Source organism: Mobula hypostoma, chromosome 3, assembly GCF_963921235.1.
Source record: "Mobula hypostoma chromosome 3, sMobHyp1.1, whole genome shotgun sequence".
NCBI lineage: Eukaryota > Metazoa > Chordata > Chondrichthyes > Myliobatiformes > Myliobatidae > Mobula > Mobula hypostoma.
Genome location: NC_086099.1, coordinates 181,037,405 through 181,055,423, shown reverse-complemented (window position 1 = coordinate 181,055,423; position 18,019 = coordinate 181,037,405). Strand labels below are relative to the sequence as shown.

At 39.3% G+C, this 18,019-nt stretch overlaps 1 protein-coding gene across 1 annotated transcript in view; it reads right to left on the bottom strand.

Moving 5' to 3' along the window:
• Window positions 1–254: 254 nt before the first annotated feature.
• mrc1a (mannose receptor, C type 1a) overlaps window positions 255–18,019 on the bottom strand; it is a 163,115-nt gene continuing 145,350 nt past the window's right edge. The window contains exons 26-30 of the mRNA XM_063044201.1: window positions 16,290–16,439; window positions 14,764–14,880; window positions 5,189–5,356; window positions 5,064–5,099; window positions 255–1,701 (exon numbers count right to left, since the gene is read on the bottom strand). Of these exons, the coding sequence (XP_062900271.1) occupies window positions 1,472–1,701; window positions 5,064–5,099; window positions 5,189–5,356; window positions 14,764–14,880; window positions 16,290–16,439 (701 nt within the window). The 3' untranslated portion in view covers window positions 255–1,471. The remainder of the gene's footprint in view (window positions 1,702–5,063; window positions 5,100–5,188; window positions 5,357–14,763; window positions 14,881–16,289; window positions 16,440–18,019) is intronic.

Here is an 18,019-nt window from a genome sequence, read left to right as displayed (position 1 = left end):
CATTTTTATTTTCTAAACAAACCAGAAAAGACCTCCCAATATTTATTTATTTATTTTTAAACCATTACATTAAGAACGTAATCCATCCTGATTCTCAATGCTCAATGAAAAATAACCCTTTATATGATATCAGTTCCTTAGTATATGATTGGTGTAAAAAATCATGTTCTATTACAAATAGATGATGTGATTTATAAAATGTACGGCATACAATTGAGAAAAAAACTGTACCCATGCTGTCTACAGATGAAAATTTTTATTTTCTTGTGATTGCTGTTTGATGCAATTCATTCCTCATACAAGCCATGGAAATCACAATTTGATCAGAATCCTATTTTTAAAATGAATAAAACATTTATCCCTTTAACTGTGCCTGAAATCAGTTCATACCTCTTTAGTGTATCAGGAAACATAAAAATCATTCCATATTAAACATACTAGTCTTTTATTCCAAATGTTATTATTCATACATATATGTAAGGTCAATATATTTAATGTCTAAATGAAAACGCTCAACTTATTTCAATCTGTATGAACATCCAAAATTTTGCACACGTTATGTCTCTAGAAATGTGCTGATGATAATTATTTACACTTGGCTGGAATTTCGTCTGCACGCATTTTGTCTATAAGGTTTGTATAATCACCAGGTTACACATAAACAGTGAATGGAACAGTAAGTAACCACAAATTCATATTCAAGTTATTTGCTGTGTGGATGTTCACAAAATAAGGGTTAATGATATGCATCTAATCTATTTAAAAAAATAAAGCAGAGAATTGCTGACAGACAAGTTGTGAGCTGATTTTAAAATTTTCTCTGAAATCTAGGCTTTTAACAGTTATGTGCAGAAAACGCTGGAGGAACTCAGCAGCTCAGTCAGTATCTATGGAAATAAATAAACAGTTGATGTTTTGGTCCCGATGAAGGGTCTTGGCCTGAAATGCTGACTGTTTACTTATTTTCATAGATACTGCTTGACCTGCTGAGTTCCTGTAGTATTTTGTTTCTATTGCTCTGGATTTCCTCAGTATCTGCAGAATCTCTTGGGGTTTTTAACAGTTACGTGTATTTTGCGCACTATATTTGGGCTATAAATCAGATACATGAAACAACACACTTTTTTTTGCAGTAGGTGTTTTCTTTGTATCAAAGCTATAAGATTCAACTCTCTCCTATTTACAGTTTCGAAATGTATTATTTAAATAGCAGAATTACTAAAGCACTAAGCATTAATTCTAAAAGGTTACCTGAAAGATTGCCCTTTAACGAACATAAGTAATCAATATATATACTTCTAAAATAATGGTAAACAATACACAAGCATTGTGGAGTCCTGTGGAAAATATTGTAGCAAAGCGCACATCAGCCAAATACACCGCTAAAATGCATTTCCAGTCTAACTGCATGCAGCTCATGGTAGATATATTTCAAAGTATTTCATAAACTTTCAGTAAACTACATTACATTCTATTCATTTGATTCTATATTTGGCACAAGAGACTTCATGTCACAGGGTTCAGATGTAAACTCTCTGTTGAAGAAAAGGGTGTTATCAAATGTTGTAGGTCCATCTGAGGCCTTCCTCCTATACTTTTGAAAGAAGTAGCCTCCAAGAACTACAAGTAGAATGATGACAAGAACTATTATCGCCACAATCCCTGCAGTGCTGTAAGATGGATTCTTTTTTGGCCGGGGATCTGATTTAAAAAAAACACACACAATAAGATAATCAAGGATAATACTTAACTAGATGACGCAACTCAATCTGTCTGCACAGTTGCCAGCTATTAAGCTAGAGATTTCTCAAGATAATTTCCCAGCTCTTTACACAAAAACATAAGAAAAAAGTGCAAGAGCCATCTACAGACCCCATTACGTCCACAAAGTAACATTATTCAACAGGTTTAATTGCTACCATTGCTGAATGCCCCTCCATCAATATCCAGGAGCTTATCATGAAACAGAAAAAGAACAAGGCCCATCACAGGAAATCCATGGCAAGAAGACCTGTCATGAGTATTCTACGAGAAGTGGTTCCCTTCCTGATTCCCACCATCTACAAAACACAGCTCGCAAGTGAGTTTGAATATATCCACCTTGCACAAATGAATGCATCACCAGGACATAGCAGTGCACTTGATAAGCACACCTCATCTGCCATTGCTAATATTTCACTTACTCTGCTACAACCACTAATACCTATCTGCAGAAAGATACACTGTAACAAGATCTCTTTGAAAATATCTCTGTTCTGTGTGTTACATTAAATTTTGTAAAATACTGAATGAATGTCTGAACAGTTCAAAATGACAATTTAACTCTTTGTGAGATCGCCGCATGTAGAGTGCCTGTACAAGGTAAACGTTGTAGGTTTATTAATCCCTGATGTTTTCTAGTAGCAGCTGGATTCTTTCTCAGTTTCAGTCACCAAATTACACAAGGATGTCTGTAAATGACTAAAAGTTTGTTGGTTACTTTGAGAGCTAGTTTGATGGATTCTTTCTTAGTGTAATATTATTGTTCTTTGTAAGTCAAAGGAATGTTATGTCCCAAACATTTGTGGACTCATGAATAGGGAGTGACCATTAAGAGGTCTAATTGATTGAAAAGGGGATGCCGAACACTGTGTTAATGAGTGCTCATGTTGTTTGAAAGAAAGAAACCAAGCTAAGATAAAGGCATGAGAACAAAAGATCAAATAATTTGTTGGTCTCTGTGTCTCTCTATGCTCATATTTATTGTGGTACCTTTCCTGGGTTCTTTGGACTTCCAGACTGGGAACTGTGATTGGTGCCTAGGACCCAGGGGTGGATTCACAACCGAGTTGGAATTCTGAGTCCCCAGACAACAGCAACACTCAAGAAATGACTAAGAATCACGAGGCTTGAATTTTCCATGGAAATCTTTATGACTTATTAAATAGTATTTTGTGGTGGTTTAATTGTGTTTTCTATTTTATGATAATAAATTAGGCTTAAGATATTTTGTTGTGCTCGTACGCTTATTACCACATCTCCTGGACACTTGAATTGTTTCGGTCTGATCAACCCAGTCCATGACAGTCTACTACCACTGATATCTAGAAAGACAAAGACTACAGGAATCAAGGGAACTTCCACCTCCAAATTACATGGCATTTGAATTTTCAGAACCCTTGTGTACCACAATGGAGAGTTACAAGAAAGATAATAACCTTCTCAAATACTATTCAGGATGGCAATAAATTATAGGCTTGTCAGCATCCCCTGATACAAACTTGGTCACAAATAATTGCTTGAAGAACTTTATCTTCAACCTTAAATAAACAAATCGCTTTACCATGAGACCATGTTAACGTAGAACAAAGAACACTACAACACAGTAGAGGCCATTTGTTCTTTCTTTATTCCTTTTCCTTTGCTTTCTTTATTCCTTGCTGTTTATTTTCAGATTCTCTGGCTTCTCAGGATCAACCCTATCAAGCCCTCAATGAGGTTTATACATTTTGGTATCACTTTTTATTCTTATTCACTCAGTGGCCACTTTATTATGTTCCTCCTGTACCAGATAAAGTGGTCACTGAATGTATACTTGTGGTCTTCTGCAGCTGTAGCCTATCCACTTCAAACTTCGGTGTGTTGTGCATTCAGAGATGCTCTTCTGCACACCACTAATGCATGGTTATTTGAGTTACTCTCTCCTTCCTATCGGCTTGAAACAGTTAGGTTATTCTCCTCTGATCTCTCATTTTCACCCACAGAATTGCAGCTCACTAGATATTTTGTTTGTTTTTTTTTTGCTCCATTCTCTGTAAACTCCACAGAGTTTGTGAAAATCTCAGGAGGTCAGCAGTTTCTAAGATACTCAAACCACCCCGTCTGGAACCAAGAATCATTTCATGGTCAAAGTCACTTTGATCACATTTCTTCTCCATTCTGAGGTTTGGTCTGAACAGCTGAACTTCTTGATAATGACTGTATATTTTTATGCATTCAGTTGCTACCACATGATTAGTTGATTAGATATTTGTGTGAATGAGCAAGTATATAGATGTACCTAATAAAGTGGCCATTGAGCATGTAAAATCTAGACTACGTTCTATCTACTCTATTTTTTACAACAATCAATGCAGTGAATCTTCATTTCATTTCATTTTCCCTTTGGTAAATGTTTTCTCTATAAGGTAAGATGATCAAAAATGGTTGCAGTCTTACCAAAACCCTTTATAAATACAGCAAGACTTCCATAATTGTATACTACACTTATTTATCAATAAATGTGTATTTTCCTAATTTCTTCCTTTAATTTGTGATTTATGAACAGCACCAAAACAATTTACTTTCAAAATACAATGCCTCAAAAAGGTCCCCTGTCACCCAGGACATGCCCTCTTATTACTGCTACCAGTAAGGACGAGATACAGGAGCCTGAAGACACATACTCAGTGTTTCAGGAACAGCTTCTTCCACTCCACAATCAGATTTTTGAATGGACACTGAACCCAGGAACACTACCTCAGTATTATTTCCTCCATTTTTGCACCACTTATTTCATTTAATTTCCTTTTTTATATATACTTACTGTAATTTATAGTTTTTTTTTATTATGTGTTGCAATGTACTGCTGCCAGAAAACAACACATTTTTCTGCAGGCCTTCCCCTAAGGGCTCCTTCTGATGCCCGATAATGCCAGGGCTGAAATGTATGACTTCTCTCACATTTTCTCTTACTACAAAACCCCTTCTATTTTGAAGGAGCTGATGATGGGAAGTGTCACGTGTCCCTGGTCTGCAGCTCTGAGAATTAGTAATGCCTGATGCCCCAGAAGAGGGCTGATAATTTTTTGCCAAACTACAGAATGCGGCATCGTCTCTCCACAACTTGCCTCAGCAGAAAATTAGCATTCCCCACTTGCAGCATTATGTTGCCCCATGTTAGTGACAGTTGTTTCAGAAAGTTCAGAAGGATTTCACAATCTAAAGCAAATTCATCAGCTGAAACAAGAAGTACCACTTGGGTGAAGATAAACTGATCAACTAGGTATGATGCTAACAACTTCTTGGGTGCAAATAGCTCTTACCTTCCAGTTGTGATGGTGCCTCAGTTACATCCACAACTGTAAAAAAACGGAAATGCTAGTTATTCTTCACTGAATCCCACGAGAGAAAATAAAATTTTCGGAAGCCAGAGTACCATTTAGCTTACTTTTTGGCATTTTGCAGATGTAGTTTTTATAAATTGCACATGGTGCGTTGTTCCAGGTACCTTTATCCGAATACATTTCAACACAGTTTTCGTGCTTATGATCTGAAGGTTCTCCTTTATTCCAGTTTACAAAATCCACCACACTATTATCTAGCCATAGCCAAGCACCTACAATGGGGAAGAAGAATTATTTTCGTAAATGAAATACCAGTCTGAATATAGCTGAAAGAGTGGGTCATAAAACTTTGCTCCACCCGTGTTCCCAGGTCATGATCAACTCAAGGAATCCAGCACAGAACAGCCTGATTGAGGTGTCTCAGTGCTAAAACTGATGGTGCCTCAGCTCACCCTTTCTTCCTGACCATCCCATTTGGACCATAAGTACTACAATCCTTATTTCCTATGACTCTGTTTCCACAGATTTCTGGAAGAGAGTGTTTCCAAAATCACAACACTCTAAAGAAAAAATTGTTCCTTGTGTCCCTTTTAAAAGGAAGACCAATTTATTCCCCTTACTATAGAGGAAATATCCTCTAAGGATATTTCCCATCAAGCCTTCTTGTAATGTTACATTTTAAACTGATAAACACCATTGAGTTCAAGTCTGACCTGCCCAATCTTTCTGACACTGCAACTCTTTCCTTTAAAGATAAGGCCCATTTTGTTTTCATTTCATGAAACTTCTGATAAGATGGCAGCACACTTGGTTGCAGCAGTATCTCTGAGTCCAACAAAACGTGCAAATGTTTGACCTAAACTTTTTTTTTGTGATTGCAAGACATTGATGGATATAGGCATTACCACAAGTCCACTTTACTGGTTCATAGATTCACAAAACACAACAGCATAAAAACAGGTTCTTCAGCCCATCTAGTCTGGTCCAATCTACTATTCTGTCTAATCCCATTAACCAACATCTAGACCACAGACCTCCATACGCCTCCCATCTCTTCCATCCATGTACTTAATAGATATATAAATATAGATATATAATAATAGATATATATATAGATATATAAATCTACACTGTATATACATTCAAAGTAAATAGAACAGAATCTACAAAAATCATACATAAACAAAGACTGACAAAGAACCAATGTGTGAAATAAAACAAATTGTGCAAATTTAAAACATTTATGTACACTTATATGTACATACATATGTACATATATACATATACAGTACATACATGTACATGTACAAATGTGACTCATACGTACTGCATCCATATAAAGAATGGGCAACACCCACCTGAAACACTGCCATTGATAATTAGTAATACAACCAGAACCAGATTCCCAAACCTTGGCCTTCACAATTCCCTGTCTCAGTTCTGGTTGCAGTTGCAAACTCAACCACAATAGTTCAGCTGCTTCACAACAATTGTAGTGCACTCTAGTAAGAAGTAGTGTGTGCCAATGATTTGCATGATTGAGAAAATAACAGCTGAAAATACAGTTGGTAGCATTACCACAAAACCATAAAATCGTAAGACATAAGAGCAGATTAAGCTCTGCTCTGCCATTCTATCAAGGCTGATTTATTATCCCTCTGAAACCCATTTTGCAGCCCTCTCTCCGTAATTGTAACATCCTGACTAACCAAGCTCAGCTTTAAATATACTCAATGACTTGGCCTTCACAGCTGTCCGTGGCAATGAAATACCACAGATTCACTCTCTGGCTAATGAAATTTCTTCTCATCTCTGTTCTAAATGGATATACCTCTATTTTAAAGCAGTGTCCCTGGTCTTAGACTCACACACTATATGATACATTCTCTTCACATCCATTCTATGTAGGCTTTTCAATATTTGATTGGTTTCAAAGACAGCCACCGTCATTCTTCTAAACTCCTGCAAGTACAGGCTCACTGCCATCAATCGCTTCTCATGCATTAACCTTTTATTCCTGGAATCATTCTCATGAACCTCCTCTGCACCCTCTCCAATGCCAGATAAGAGGCCCAGAACTGCTTACAATACTCCGTGCGGTCTGGCCAATGACTTATAAAGCCTCAGCATCATATCTTTGCTATTATATTCTAGTCCTCTTAAAATGAGTGCTCACATTGCATTTCCATTCCTTATCACTGACTCAACCTGCAAGTTAACCTTTAGGGAATCCTGCACAAAGACTCCCAAGTCCCTTTGCACCTCTTATTTTTGAATTTTCACCCCATTTAGAAAATAGCTTCTGCTTTTATTCCTTCTACCAAACTGCATGACATAATTCCCAACACTAGATTCCATCTGCCTCTTCTTTGCCCATTCTTCCATTCTGTCTAAGTCCTTCTGCAGACTCCCTGCTTTCTCGACATTACTTGTCCCTTGTCTTCATATTGTCTGCTAACTTGATCACAAAGTCATCAATTCTGTCATCCCAATCATTGACATATAATGTGAAAAGAAGTGGTCCCAATACCAACACTATGGAACACCACTTGTCATCGGCGTCCAACCGGAACAGGCCCCTTTATACCCACTCCTTGCCTCCTGCCAGTCAGCCAATCTTCTATCCTGTAATCTTTCCTGTTAGGCAGCCTCATGGGTGGCAACCTGTCAAAGACCTTCTTAAAATCCAAATAAACAACTGACTCCTTTGTCTGTCCCAGCACATCTCAATGTGGGCCATATGACTCCCCAGGGGAATATACTGGATTGTGGAGGGGCCAGTAGTCAAAAAACAAGAAATTGGGGGCCACAGGAGAATCTGAATGGGCCATGAGAAATTTACTGCTTTATGTAAATAAAAAAAAGATATTCAGATATGTAATTTATTTTGAATCTTGAACGATGTGAGAAAAACAACTAGTTGTTCAACTGCAAGTTAAGAAGTTAGCCTTGCAAATCGATGAAAATACATTATGTGATAATGAAGCCCATCTGATGACATATGTTTGGTTTGTGCATGATGATCAGGTCAGCAAGGAAATGCTTTTTTGCCCGGAAACTTAAGACAGATACCAAAGGTGAAACTATTTATGAAGATGTCAAGAGCTATTACTTGGAAAACAATGTTTTGCTGAAAATATAATGGCTTGTGCAACTGCTGGTGCTGCTTTGATAGTAGGAAGATGCAGAGGATTCACTGCTCATTTAAAAAATGCTGTACCTGACATTTTTTGCATACACCATGTCATCCACCGTCAGCATTTGTTTGTGAAAATTTGGCAGGATATTTGCATGACACTCTTGCTGTTGTAATAATGGCTGTCAACTTCTTCAAATCAAATGCACTTCAAGGTGATCTTTTTTGACAAGTTTTTGAGGAAAGCAAAGATTTTGAGCAGCTACTAATGCATACAAAGGTCTGATGGTTATCGAAAGATAATAGTCTTTGTTGCACTTTGGAATAGTATTGCAACGGGCTCTGTGATAAGCAGCTTGGAGAATAAATTGTCACTGCTAAGTCTGACATGTTTTACCTGCCAGAAATATTTGAAAAACTATATTTATTAAATGAAGAGTTATACAGAAAAAACTTCTAGCTTTCCTTGGAAAACTCAAATTTTGCAGCAGCAATATTGGACACTGTGAGTGTCATTGTCAGTTTATGCAATCTCCTTCACTGTTCGCTCTTAAAATAGAATTACAAGATGATACTCTGATTGTATAATCCTGATCATTTGAAACAACCGTTGCACTGATATGGAACTTTGGTTCAGAGACCTGCTGGAGATGCACACTCCAGATTGGGAGGTGGATCCATTTGGGGTGAATGTAAATTTCATTGACACCTCATTGCAACAATGTCTTATTGAGCTGCAGAGTGATTACAGCTCAAGCAAAATTCAAGCTTAGCAAGAAAAAAATTCTGGATAAGTAGTGATATTCAAAATAAGTTTCCACAGCCCTGGAAGAAGGCAAAGTTGTTTTTATTGGATTTCCAACCTCGTATACCAGTGCCGGAGAAGAATAATGTGAGCTGCCTTAATGACTATCACCCAGTAGCACTCACACCTACAGTGATGAAATGCTTTGAGAGGTTGGTCATGACTAGACTGAACTCCTGCCTTAGCAAGAGCCTGGACCCATTGCAGTTTGCCTATCGCCACAATAGGTCAATGGCAGATGCAATCTCAATGACTCTTCACACGGCTTTAGACCACCTGGACAATACAAACACCTATGTCAGGATGCTGTTCATCGACTATAGCTCAGCATTCAATACCATCATTCCCACAATCCTGATTGAGAAGTTGCAGAACCTGGGCCTCTGTACCTCCTTCTGCAATTGGATCCTCGACCACAATCTGTGCGGATGGGTGATAACATCTCCTCCTCGCTGACATTCAACACAGGTTGCACACCAGGGGTGTGTGCTTAGCCCACTGCTCTACTCTCTATATACCCATGATTGTGTGGCTAGGCAGATCTCAAATACCATCTATAAATTTGCTGATGATACAACCATTGTTGGTATGAATCTCAGATGGTGACGAGAGGGCGCACAGGAGCGAGATATGCCAACTAGTGGAGTAGTGTCGCAGCAACAGCCTGGCATTCAACGTCAGTAAGACGAAAGAGCTGATTGTGGACTTCAGGAAAGGCAAGGCAAAGGAACACATACCAATCCTCACAGAGGGATCAGAGGCAGAGAGAGTGAGCAGTTTCAAGTTTCCGGGTGTCAAGATCTCTGAGGATCTAACCTGGTCCCAACATATCAACGTAGTTATAAAGAAGGCAAGACAGAGACTATACTTCATTAGGAGTTTGAAGAGATTTGGCATGTCAGCAAATACACTCAAAAAATTCTATAGATGTGCCACAGAGAGCATTCTATCAGGCTGCATCGCTGTCTGGTATGGGGGGGCTACTGCACAGGACCGAAAGAAGCTGTAGAGGGTTGTAACTTTAGTTAGCTCCATCTTGGGTACTAGCCTACAAAGTTTCAGGACATTTCCAAGGAGTGGAGTCTCAGAAAGGCAGCGTCCATTATTAAGGACATCCAGTACCCACTGTTTTTCACTGTTATCATCAGGAAGGAGGTGTAGAAGCCTGAAGGCACACACTTAGCGATTCAGGAACAGCTTCTTCCTCTTTGCCATCTGATTCCTAAATGGACATTGAACCATGAACACTACCTCACGTTTTCAATAGATATTATTTCTGTTTTTTGCATGATTTTTAATCTATTCAATATACATATGTTGTAATTGATTTATTTATTTTTCTTCTATATTATGCATTGCATTGAACTGCTGCTGCTAAGTTAACAAATTTCATGACACCTGCTGGTGATAATAAACCTGATTCTGATTAACTAGTTGAATGTGATTTTAGTCAAGCTCTTCACCTGCTATCAAAAGCTCATTACTGTCTTGAAGTTGTGAGAAGAAGTGACCTCTGATTATCTTCAACCAGGTTGAAATCTGATATTTAAAAACTTGTTAGCTGCCATAAGTTGTAAGAATCTAGCTAATACCTAAAGTAACAGTATCAAGCACTTTTGTGTTGTTGGTTGGAAGAATGTAAAACACATTATAAATAAAGTACACTATTTAGAGTTTTGAAATGGTTTTATTTTTCAAATAGTAATACCTATAATCTGTCAAACCATAAATATTGAAAAAATAATTAGTGCAGTTGACCAAAAAAAGCTTTAGCAACTAACAGAAACTATAGAGGGTGATGGCTACGGAGGTAAATGAAAGCCACAAGTAGGCCACGAACGAAAAAAGGTTGAGAACCATTAGCCTGTCTGTTATTTTTAAAAATAATTTCAATGGATTTGTCAGGCAAGATTTCCCCTTCAGGAAGTCATGTTGACATTGGACTACTTCACCATGCGCCTGGTGTTGTAAAGATCTTGGAGTCCATTATTAAGGATGAAGTTCAGAATCGCATCCAATGTGTCGGTGTTTCAGTGGAATAAAGGAAATTACAATAGCATGAAAGGGGAACTGGCCAAAGTTGACTGGAAAGGGACATTAGCAAGAAAGACAGCAGAGCAGCAATGGCTGGAGTTTCTGCGAGAAATGAGGGAACCGCAAAACAGGTATATTCCAAATAAGAAGAAATTTTTGAATGGAAAAAGGACACTACCATGGTTGACAAGTGAAATCAGAGCCAAAGTAAAAGCAAAAGAGAGGACATACAAGGAAGCCAAAGCTAGTGGGAAGAAAGAAGATTGGGAAGCTTTTAAAAACTTTCAGAAGGAAACTAAGAAGGTCATTAAGAAGGAAAAGATGAATTATGAAAAGCAGCTGGCAACTCAAATCAAAGAAGATACTAAAAGATTTTTTAGGTATATAAAGGGTAAAAGAGAATCGGGGGGTAGATATAGGACCAATAGAAAATAATGCTGGAAATATTGTAATGAGAGATGCAGAGATGGCGGAGGAACTGAATGCGTATTTTGCATCAGTCTTCACAGTAGAAAATATCTGCAGCATACCAGACATTCAAGAATGTCGGGGAAGTGAAGTAGGTGCAGCGAAAATTATGACTGAGTAGATGCACAAGAAGCTTAATGGTCTGAGGGTGGATAAATCTCCTGGACCTGATGGAATGCACCCTCTGGTTCTGAAGGAAGTAGTTGGAGAGATTGCAGAGGCATTAACAATGATCTTTCAAGAATTGATAGATTCTGCCATTGTACCGGATGACTGGAAAATTGTAATTGTTACTTTGTTATTTAAGAAGGGTGGAAGGCAGCATAAAGGAAACTAAAGACCTGCTGGCCTGACATCAGTGGTTGGGAAGTTGTTGGAATTGATTATTAGGGATGAGATTACAGAATACCTGGAGGCACATGACAAGATAGGCCAAAGCCAGCATGGTTTCCTGAAAGGAAAATCCTGCCTGACTAACCTACTGCAATTTTTTGCAGAAATTACAAGCAGGATAGACAAAGGAGATGCAGTAGATGTGGTGTACTTGGATTTTCAGAAGGCCTTTGACAAGTTGCCGCATATCAGGCTGCTTAGCAAGTTAAGAACCCATGGAATTACAGGGAAGTTACTAGCGTGGGTGGAGCATTGGCAGTCGGCAGGAAACAGAGAGTGGGAATAAAGGGATCCTATTCTGGCTGGCTGCCAGTTACCTGTCGAGTTCCACAGGGGTCAGTGTTGAGACCGCTGCTTTTTACGATGTATGTCAATGATTTGGACTATGGGATTAATGGATTTGTGGCTAAATTTGATGATGATACAAAGACGAGCAGAGGAGAAGGTAGTGTTGAGGAAACTGAGAGCCTGCAGAGAGACTTAGATAGTTTAGGGGAATGGGCAAAGAAGTGGCAAATGAAATGCAATGTTGGAAAGTGTATGGTCATGCACTTTGGTGGAAGAAATAAACGGGCAGACTATTATTTAGGTGGGAAGAGAATTCAAGATGCAGAAATGCAAAGGGACTTGGGAGTCCTTGTGCCAGATACCCTAAAGGTTAACCACCAGGTTGAGTCGGTGGTGAAAAAGGTGAATGCAATGTTGGCATTCATTTCTAGAGGTATAGAATATAAGAGCAGGGATGTAATGTTGAGGCTCTACAAGGCACTCATGAGACCACACTTGGAGTATTGTGTGTAGTTTTGGTCTCTTTATTTTAGAAAGGATATACTGACATTGGAGAGGGTTCAGAGAAGATTTACAAGAATGGTTCCAGGAATGAAAGGGTTATCGTATGAAGAACATCTGGCATCTCTTGGGCTGTATTCCCTGGAGTTCAGGGGAATGAGGGGAGATCTCATTGAAACATTTCGAATGTTAAAAGGCCTGAACAGATTAGATACGGCAAAGTTATTTCCCATGGTAGAAGATTCTAGGTCAAGAGGGCATGACTTCAGGATTAAAGGACGTCCATTTAGAACAGAGATGCAGAGAAATTACTTTAGACAGAGGGTGGTAAATCTGTGGAATTTGTAGTCACGAGGGGCTGTGGAGGCTGAGTCATTGGGTGCATTTAAGGCAGAGATAGATAGGTTCTTGATTAGCCAGGGCATCAAAAGTTATGGAGGAGAAGGCAGGGGAGTGGAGATGACTGGAAGAATTGGATCAGCCCATGACTGAATGGCGGAGCAGACTCGATGGGCTGATTGGTCTTATTTTTCTCAGAGGACGAGCATTCCACTGCCTGAACTACCACCCCGCCTACACATGCTTACCTCTATCTTCTCAAGCTTACTTCTAGCCTGCACCTGTTCTCATTCAATCCTGTTGAGCCAAAACCTGACCACTCTAACACTGGCCCTTTCCAAAAATGGCTACTCCAACAATGACCACTCTGCTTAAATCTCACTTCTTTTTATTAGCCCTTGCTAAATCACTATAAGCCAGCTGGTGGCGCAGTGACATCAGCGCCGGACTCCGGAGTGAAGGTTCCCAAGTTCGAATCCAGGTCCGGCCGCTACCGGGCATGCTTTCCATCCGTGCCGGGTTGAGTGTCGAGCTCACAACTCGGCCTCCTTAAAAAAAAAACTGCGCTGTGAGAAGGACGTGGGGGACCACTCACAGAATCTTTCTTCCAAGACAACCACTTGAAAAAAGAGGTTGCGGAGGCTCTGGCAGAGTATGGCACACAAAAAAAAATCACTATAAACACAAGCAATCGCCTGTTGTGCAGATGTTGGTGAGACTGGCAGCAGTAATTGTGCAAACCAGGACCTCACACCAAAGTGTTGCCTGTTACAGCCACTCAGGAGAGGAAACATTGGAGGTGGTGTGGGAGAGAACAGTGGCACGGCGGAAGCACTGGAATCCATGCCCTAGAACCAGGCCCTCATGCTGAGGCATTGCCTGTTGCAGCCACCAAGGGGAGGAGGCATCAGAGGCAGTGGGGGAGCAAACAGAGGTGCTGGGAGCATGCTGGAATCTGTGCTGAGTTGGAGGCTGGACCCTGCAGGCCAGCTCTCCCATAGCTGGCACTCGCTAGTGTTTGCTGCCTGGAACATGAGCTGGATTGCTTTCGGCTGTCGGAACTGATGCGTCCTTGTTCTTGCTGGAACGTGATTTCAGGGTAACATCTGATGCACCATCAACCTTCAGTCCATGCCTCTCAGGGACTTGTGCTAATATTATTTTGTCGCCCTATGGTGCTGTTGTAACTAAATGTGCTGTGTACTGTGTGTGACTGTATGTACTGTGTTTTGTACCTTGGCGCCAGAGGGATGCTGTTTCATTGCTTCCATACATGTGTATAGTTGAATGACAATTACACTTGAATTTGAAGATGCAACCTTGAATTCAGCAACAATTCGTTTTTATAAAACATTTGCTATGCATTAAAATTTCTCTTTGCAAACTTTTATAAACTAAGTTTGAAATAACCCATATACCAGAGGAAATGACCAAACTAAAACTGATTAATAGTGTATATTTTAAGTTTGTCCTTAAAAGAAAGACAGGCTGATGAAGGGGTGGTCATACATAGGCTTGACCCAATAATAATTTACATGGGGGGGTGGGACCCAGAATGAACATGGAGTCAGCGGTCTATTCTCCCAGTTTTAATACAGAGCGAAATGACAGAGCCACATCACATACAGAAGAATTACATTCCTTCACTGCTTGCTCTGCACATTCTATTTTTGACACGGTGTTTAATTAGGAAATACAAACCATATTTTCTTTACCTTCAATATTACTGTACATTCCTATCCAGAAGTTAGGTGCCTTGTCAGCCATGACTTCTGCAGTATTTAGCAAAAAGGTGTTTTCTGGAATATTATCGATACTTACTAATGAGGCACCTGAAAAATGAAGATAAAATTTAGATTAGTTTTTATTTAGAGGAAATGAGTGGAACAGGCCCTTCCAGTCCAATGGGCCACACTGCCCAGTAACCATCTAGTTAAAACTAGCCTAATCAGAGGACAGTTTACAATGACCAATTAATCTACTAATTGATAAGTGGAAGAAAACCAGAGCACCTGGAGGAAACCCATGCAGCTCTCAGGAAGAATGTACAAACTCCTTACAGAGGCACTGGAATTGAACTCCAAATTCCAGACCGCCCGAGTCGTAATAGCGTCATGCTGTCACAACCACAGATTCGGCAGCGCAGTAGCTATGACAATTGCGCTTGTGAATATGCACGTGTCAGCTAATTATTATTTAATCATGATAGTATTTAACTCCATACTTGTCGTCGTAGTGCTTGTCGAGACTTGGGCAGAGCACGGCAACGCTTTGCTGCCTGTTTGCATTTGCCCTTCCCTGAGAAATTGGACTTCTGAGTCAACTGACTCTGAAGTCTAGCGGTATTCGTTTAATGTTTAGATGTTCTTTTCAGATTCGTTTTCCATTTGAGAGTTTTTGTTAACGGCCCTGTTTGGCCTAGCGTTTATTGTTTTATTTTCCCTTTAACGCTATTCGCATTGAAGTCTGTGAACTATCGACCTGCTTCAGTGCCTCCTTCTCCGCACTTGGGCCATATCCGAACCCGGTAACACATGCTAACCACTATGCTACCATGATGCCCTAAAGATGAATATTTCACTCAAAATAGAAAAAAATAACAAGTTAAAAGCAAGGCTTATTGCTTCGTACTTTGTAGTCCACGGATGCTTATTGTCAGCTATGAAGCTGACAATAAACATTCAATTAGTTGGAGAAAGAATTAAAAATATTCATATTTATTTAAATCTAGCAGCTAAGAAAGTTTCAACATACAAAGGCAAACAGAAGATCAAATATATTACACGGTAAATAGAAGTTATAACTGTGTTGGAAAAAGGACAGCATGTTAACTGTTACACTTTATTCTGCATTCTGTTGTTTTTTTTATCTTGATCTACCTCAATGCACTGTGTTATAATTTGACCAATATGAACAACTTCTTCATTCATTATATCTCGGTACATGTGACAATAACAAACCAATTTAAATTCCAGTATGAAACAAAGTTAGTGCTTTTGGTAAAAAGTGTTGCATTAAAATGAAGTGTTAAAGATTATATGCAACATTTCTTTGGCTTGAAGCAATTTCATTTTGCATAATAATATGGAACCACTGTAGTACATTGTATCTATTAGTGGATTAATCAGTTTGTAAGTAAGACTGATTCATCTGCTAAGATTTATTTTTAGTGTTTACTCACAGACAGACATTGTGTCTAAAAAAGTGTAATTTCACAGTTACCACAAAGTAAAGTTCTTACCATAACGAATGCAGTCAAGGCTGGCAGAGGGCCAAGGTTTTTTATTTGATGCTTCAAAGAAGTAGCAGTGCCCATGAAATGGGATCCAGGATTGGTCCAGCGTTTCTGGACACCTTCCTTGGAGTTGAGGTGGCTCAGTAATCACAGGTTCTGACAAAATAAAGCATTCAAATAAAGCTTCAGCTGACCAAACTTTCTTGGTCTTTAGCTAATGAGAGCATTTTTATTCATATGTCGAAAGGGTAAGTTCTCCAAACGCACACAATCTTCCGTTTGAAAGGATGAGCTATTATTCTGCCAGGCTCTTATCCATGTTGTACCTCATTTGGCCTCTAGGGAGTGAATGCAAAGGGCAGCACATAATGAATGAGTCTTCAATTTCACAGCTGCCTGTTCCTGTGAAGAAACAGGCAGAAATGTGGGAAGAAATTGGAATAACCAATACCTGTTTCTTTTGGGAATTGGTGAGTTCACACTTCGGAAAAGAAATATAACATCTCGGTAAAGGGTTTTGCATGAGAGCATTCAACATTGCTGGCAACAATTGCTGAGACATCCTTCAATGAGCAATGACTTGAAAGCACTGATGTCATTTATTCCCAGCTGCCTAAATACAATCAGAATTCCCTTATCTCTAGACCATGCACCATCAACACTCTCTGTGTGAAAACATGCTCTCCAGAACTTCATCTTCCCTGCTGTTGATTTTCAGCTTCAAAGACACAACAGCTATTCATATACTGAATTGTGAAATTATTTACATTACTGAATCAACAATTGATGAAACTTAGACCAACAAAATGTAAGTTGCTTTTATCATGAAATTGATCATTTCTAATCATACTCATTGATTTACAAGCCTTCAATTTATGAATTGGTTCTGTAATCTTAATGTCCTTGACTCATGATTCTTTCTTTGCCACACCAAGCAATTGATATCAGAGGCAGGTGGAACTGTGTCATCAAAGTTCACTATCAAGTTGGCTAGCAGCAGCTCTAAGCGGCTGCCTGCTACAGAAATGAGGAATGGTTAGAGCTTGCACAAAGAGTGTGAGTAGGAAAACACAACAGATGCACCACCACCTAACAGCTACCTACAAAGAGACTTTGGAATCACAAACACAAGACAATCTGCAGATGCTGGAAATCCAAACCACACACACAAAATGGTGCAGGAACACAACAGGCCAGGTGGCTTCTATGGAAAAAAGTAAGCAGTAAGCAGTCAACATTTCGGGCCAAGACCCTTCTTCACTTTACTCTTTTTCATAGATGCTGCCTGGCCTGCTGATTTCCTCCAGCATTTTGTGTGTGTTGGTTGAAGAGACTTTGGAGGTGTCTACTACAAGGAAACCATGATAGTCTTCTTTCAAAATGATTATACACAGAGCAACAGAGGTGGCCTCATTATGTCTTGCTTTTCTGTGAGGAGCTTTTCCAGATGATGAAGAATAAAATGATTCGAAGTCCATTGACCCCTTCTTTAAGCCCTGCTCTGCAGTTCCCTCAGCAAACTTCAGGAACAACTGTTGCCATCACCTCTATGCAGCTCACAAGCAGCTTCAAAAATCAATGGCAACTCAGCTACCAACTTCACATGCAAAATCACTACACATTGAGACCCTTGGAGAGGGGATGGGGAGGGAGGGTGATGTGGATAAAGGGAGAAAGAGATCTTTTATGTTTCACTTGAGGAATATCTTGAAATGGTACATTATGCAAGGAATATA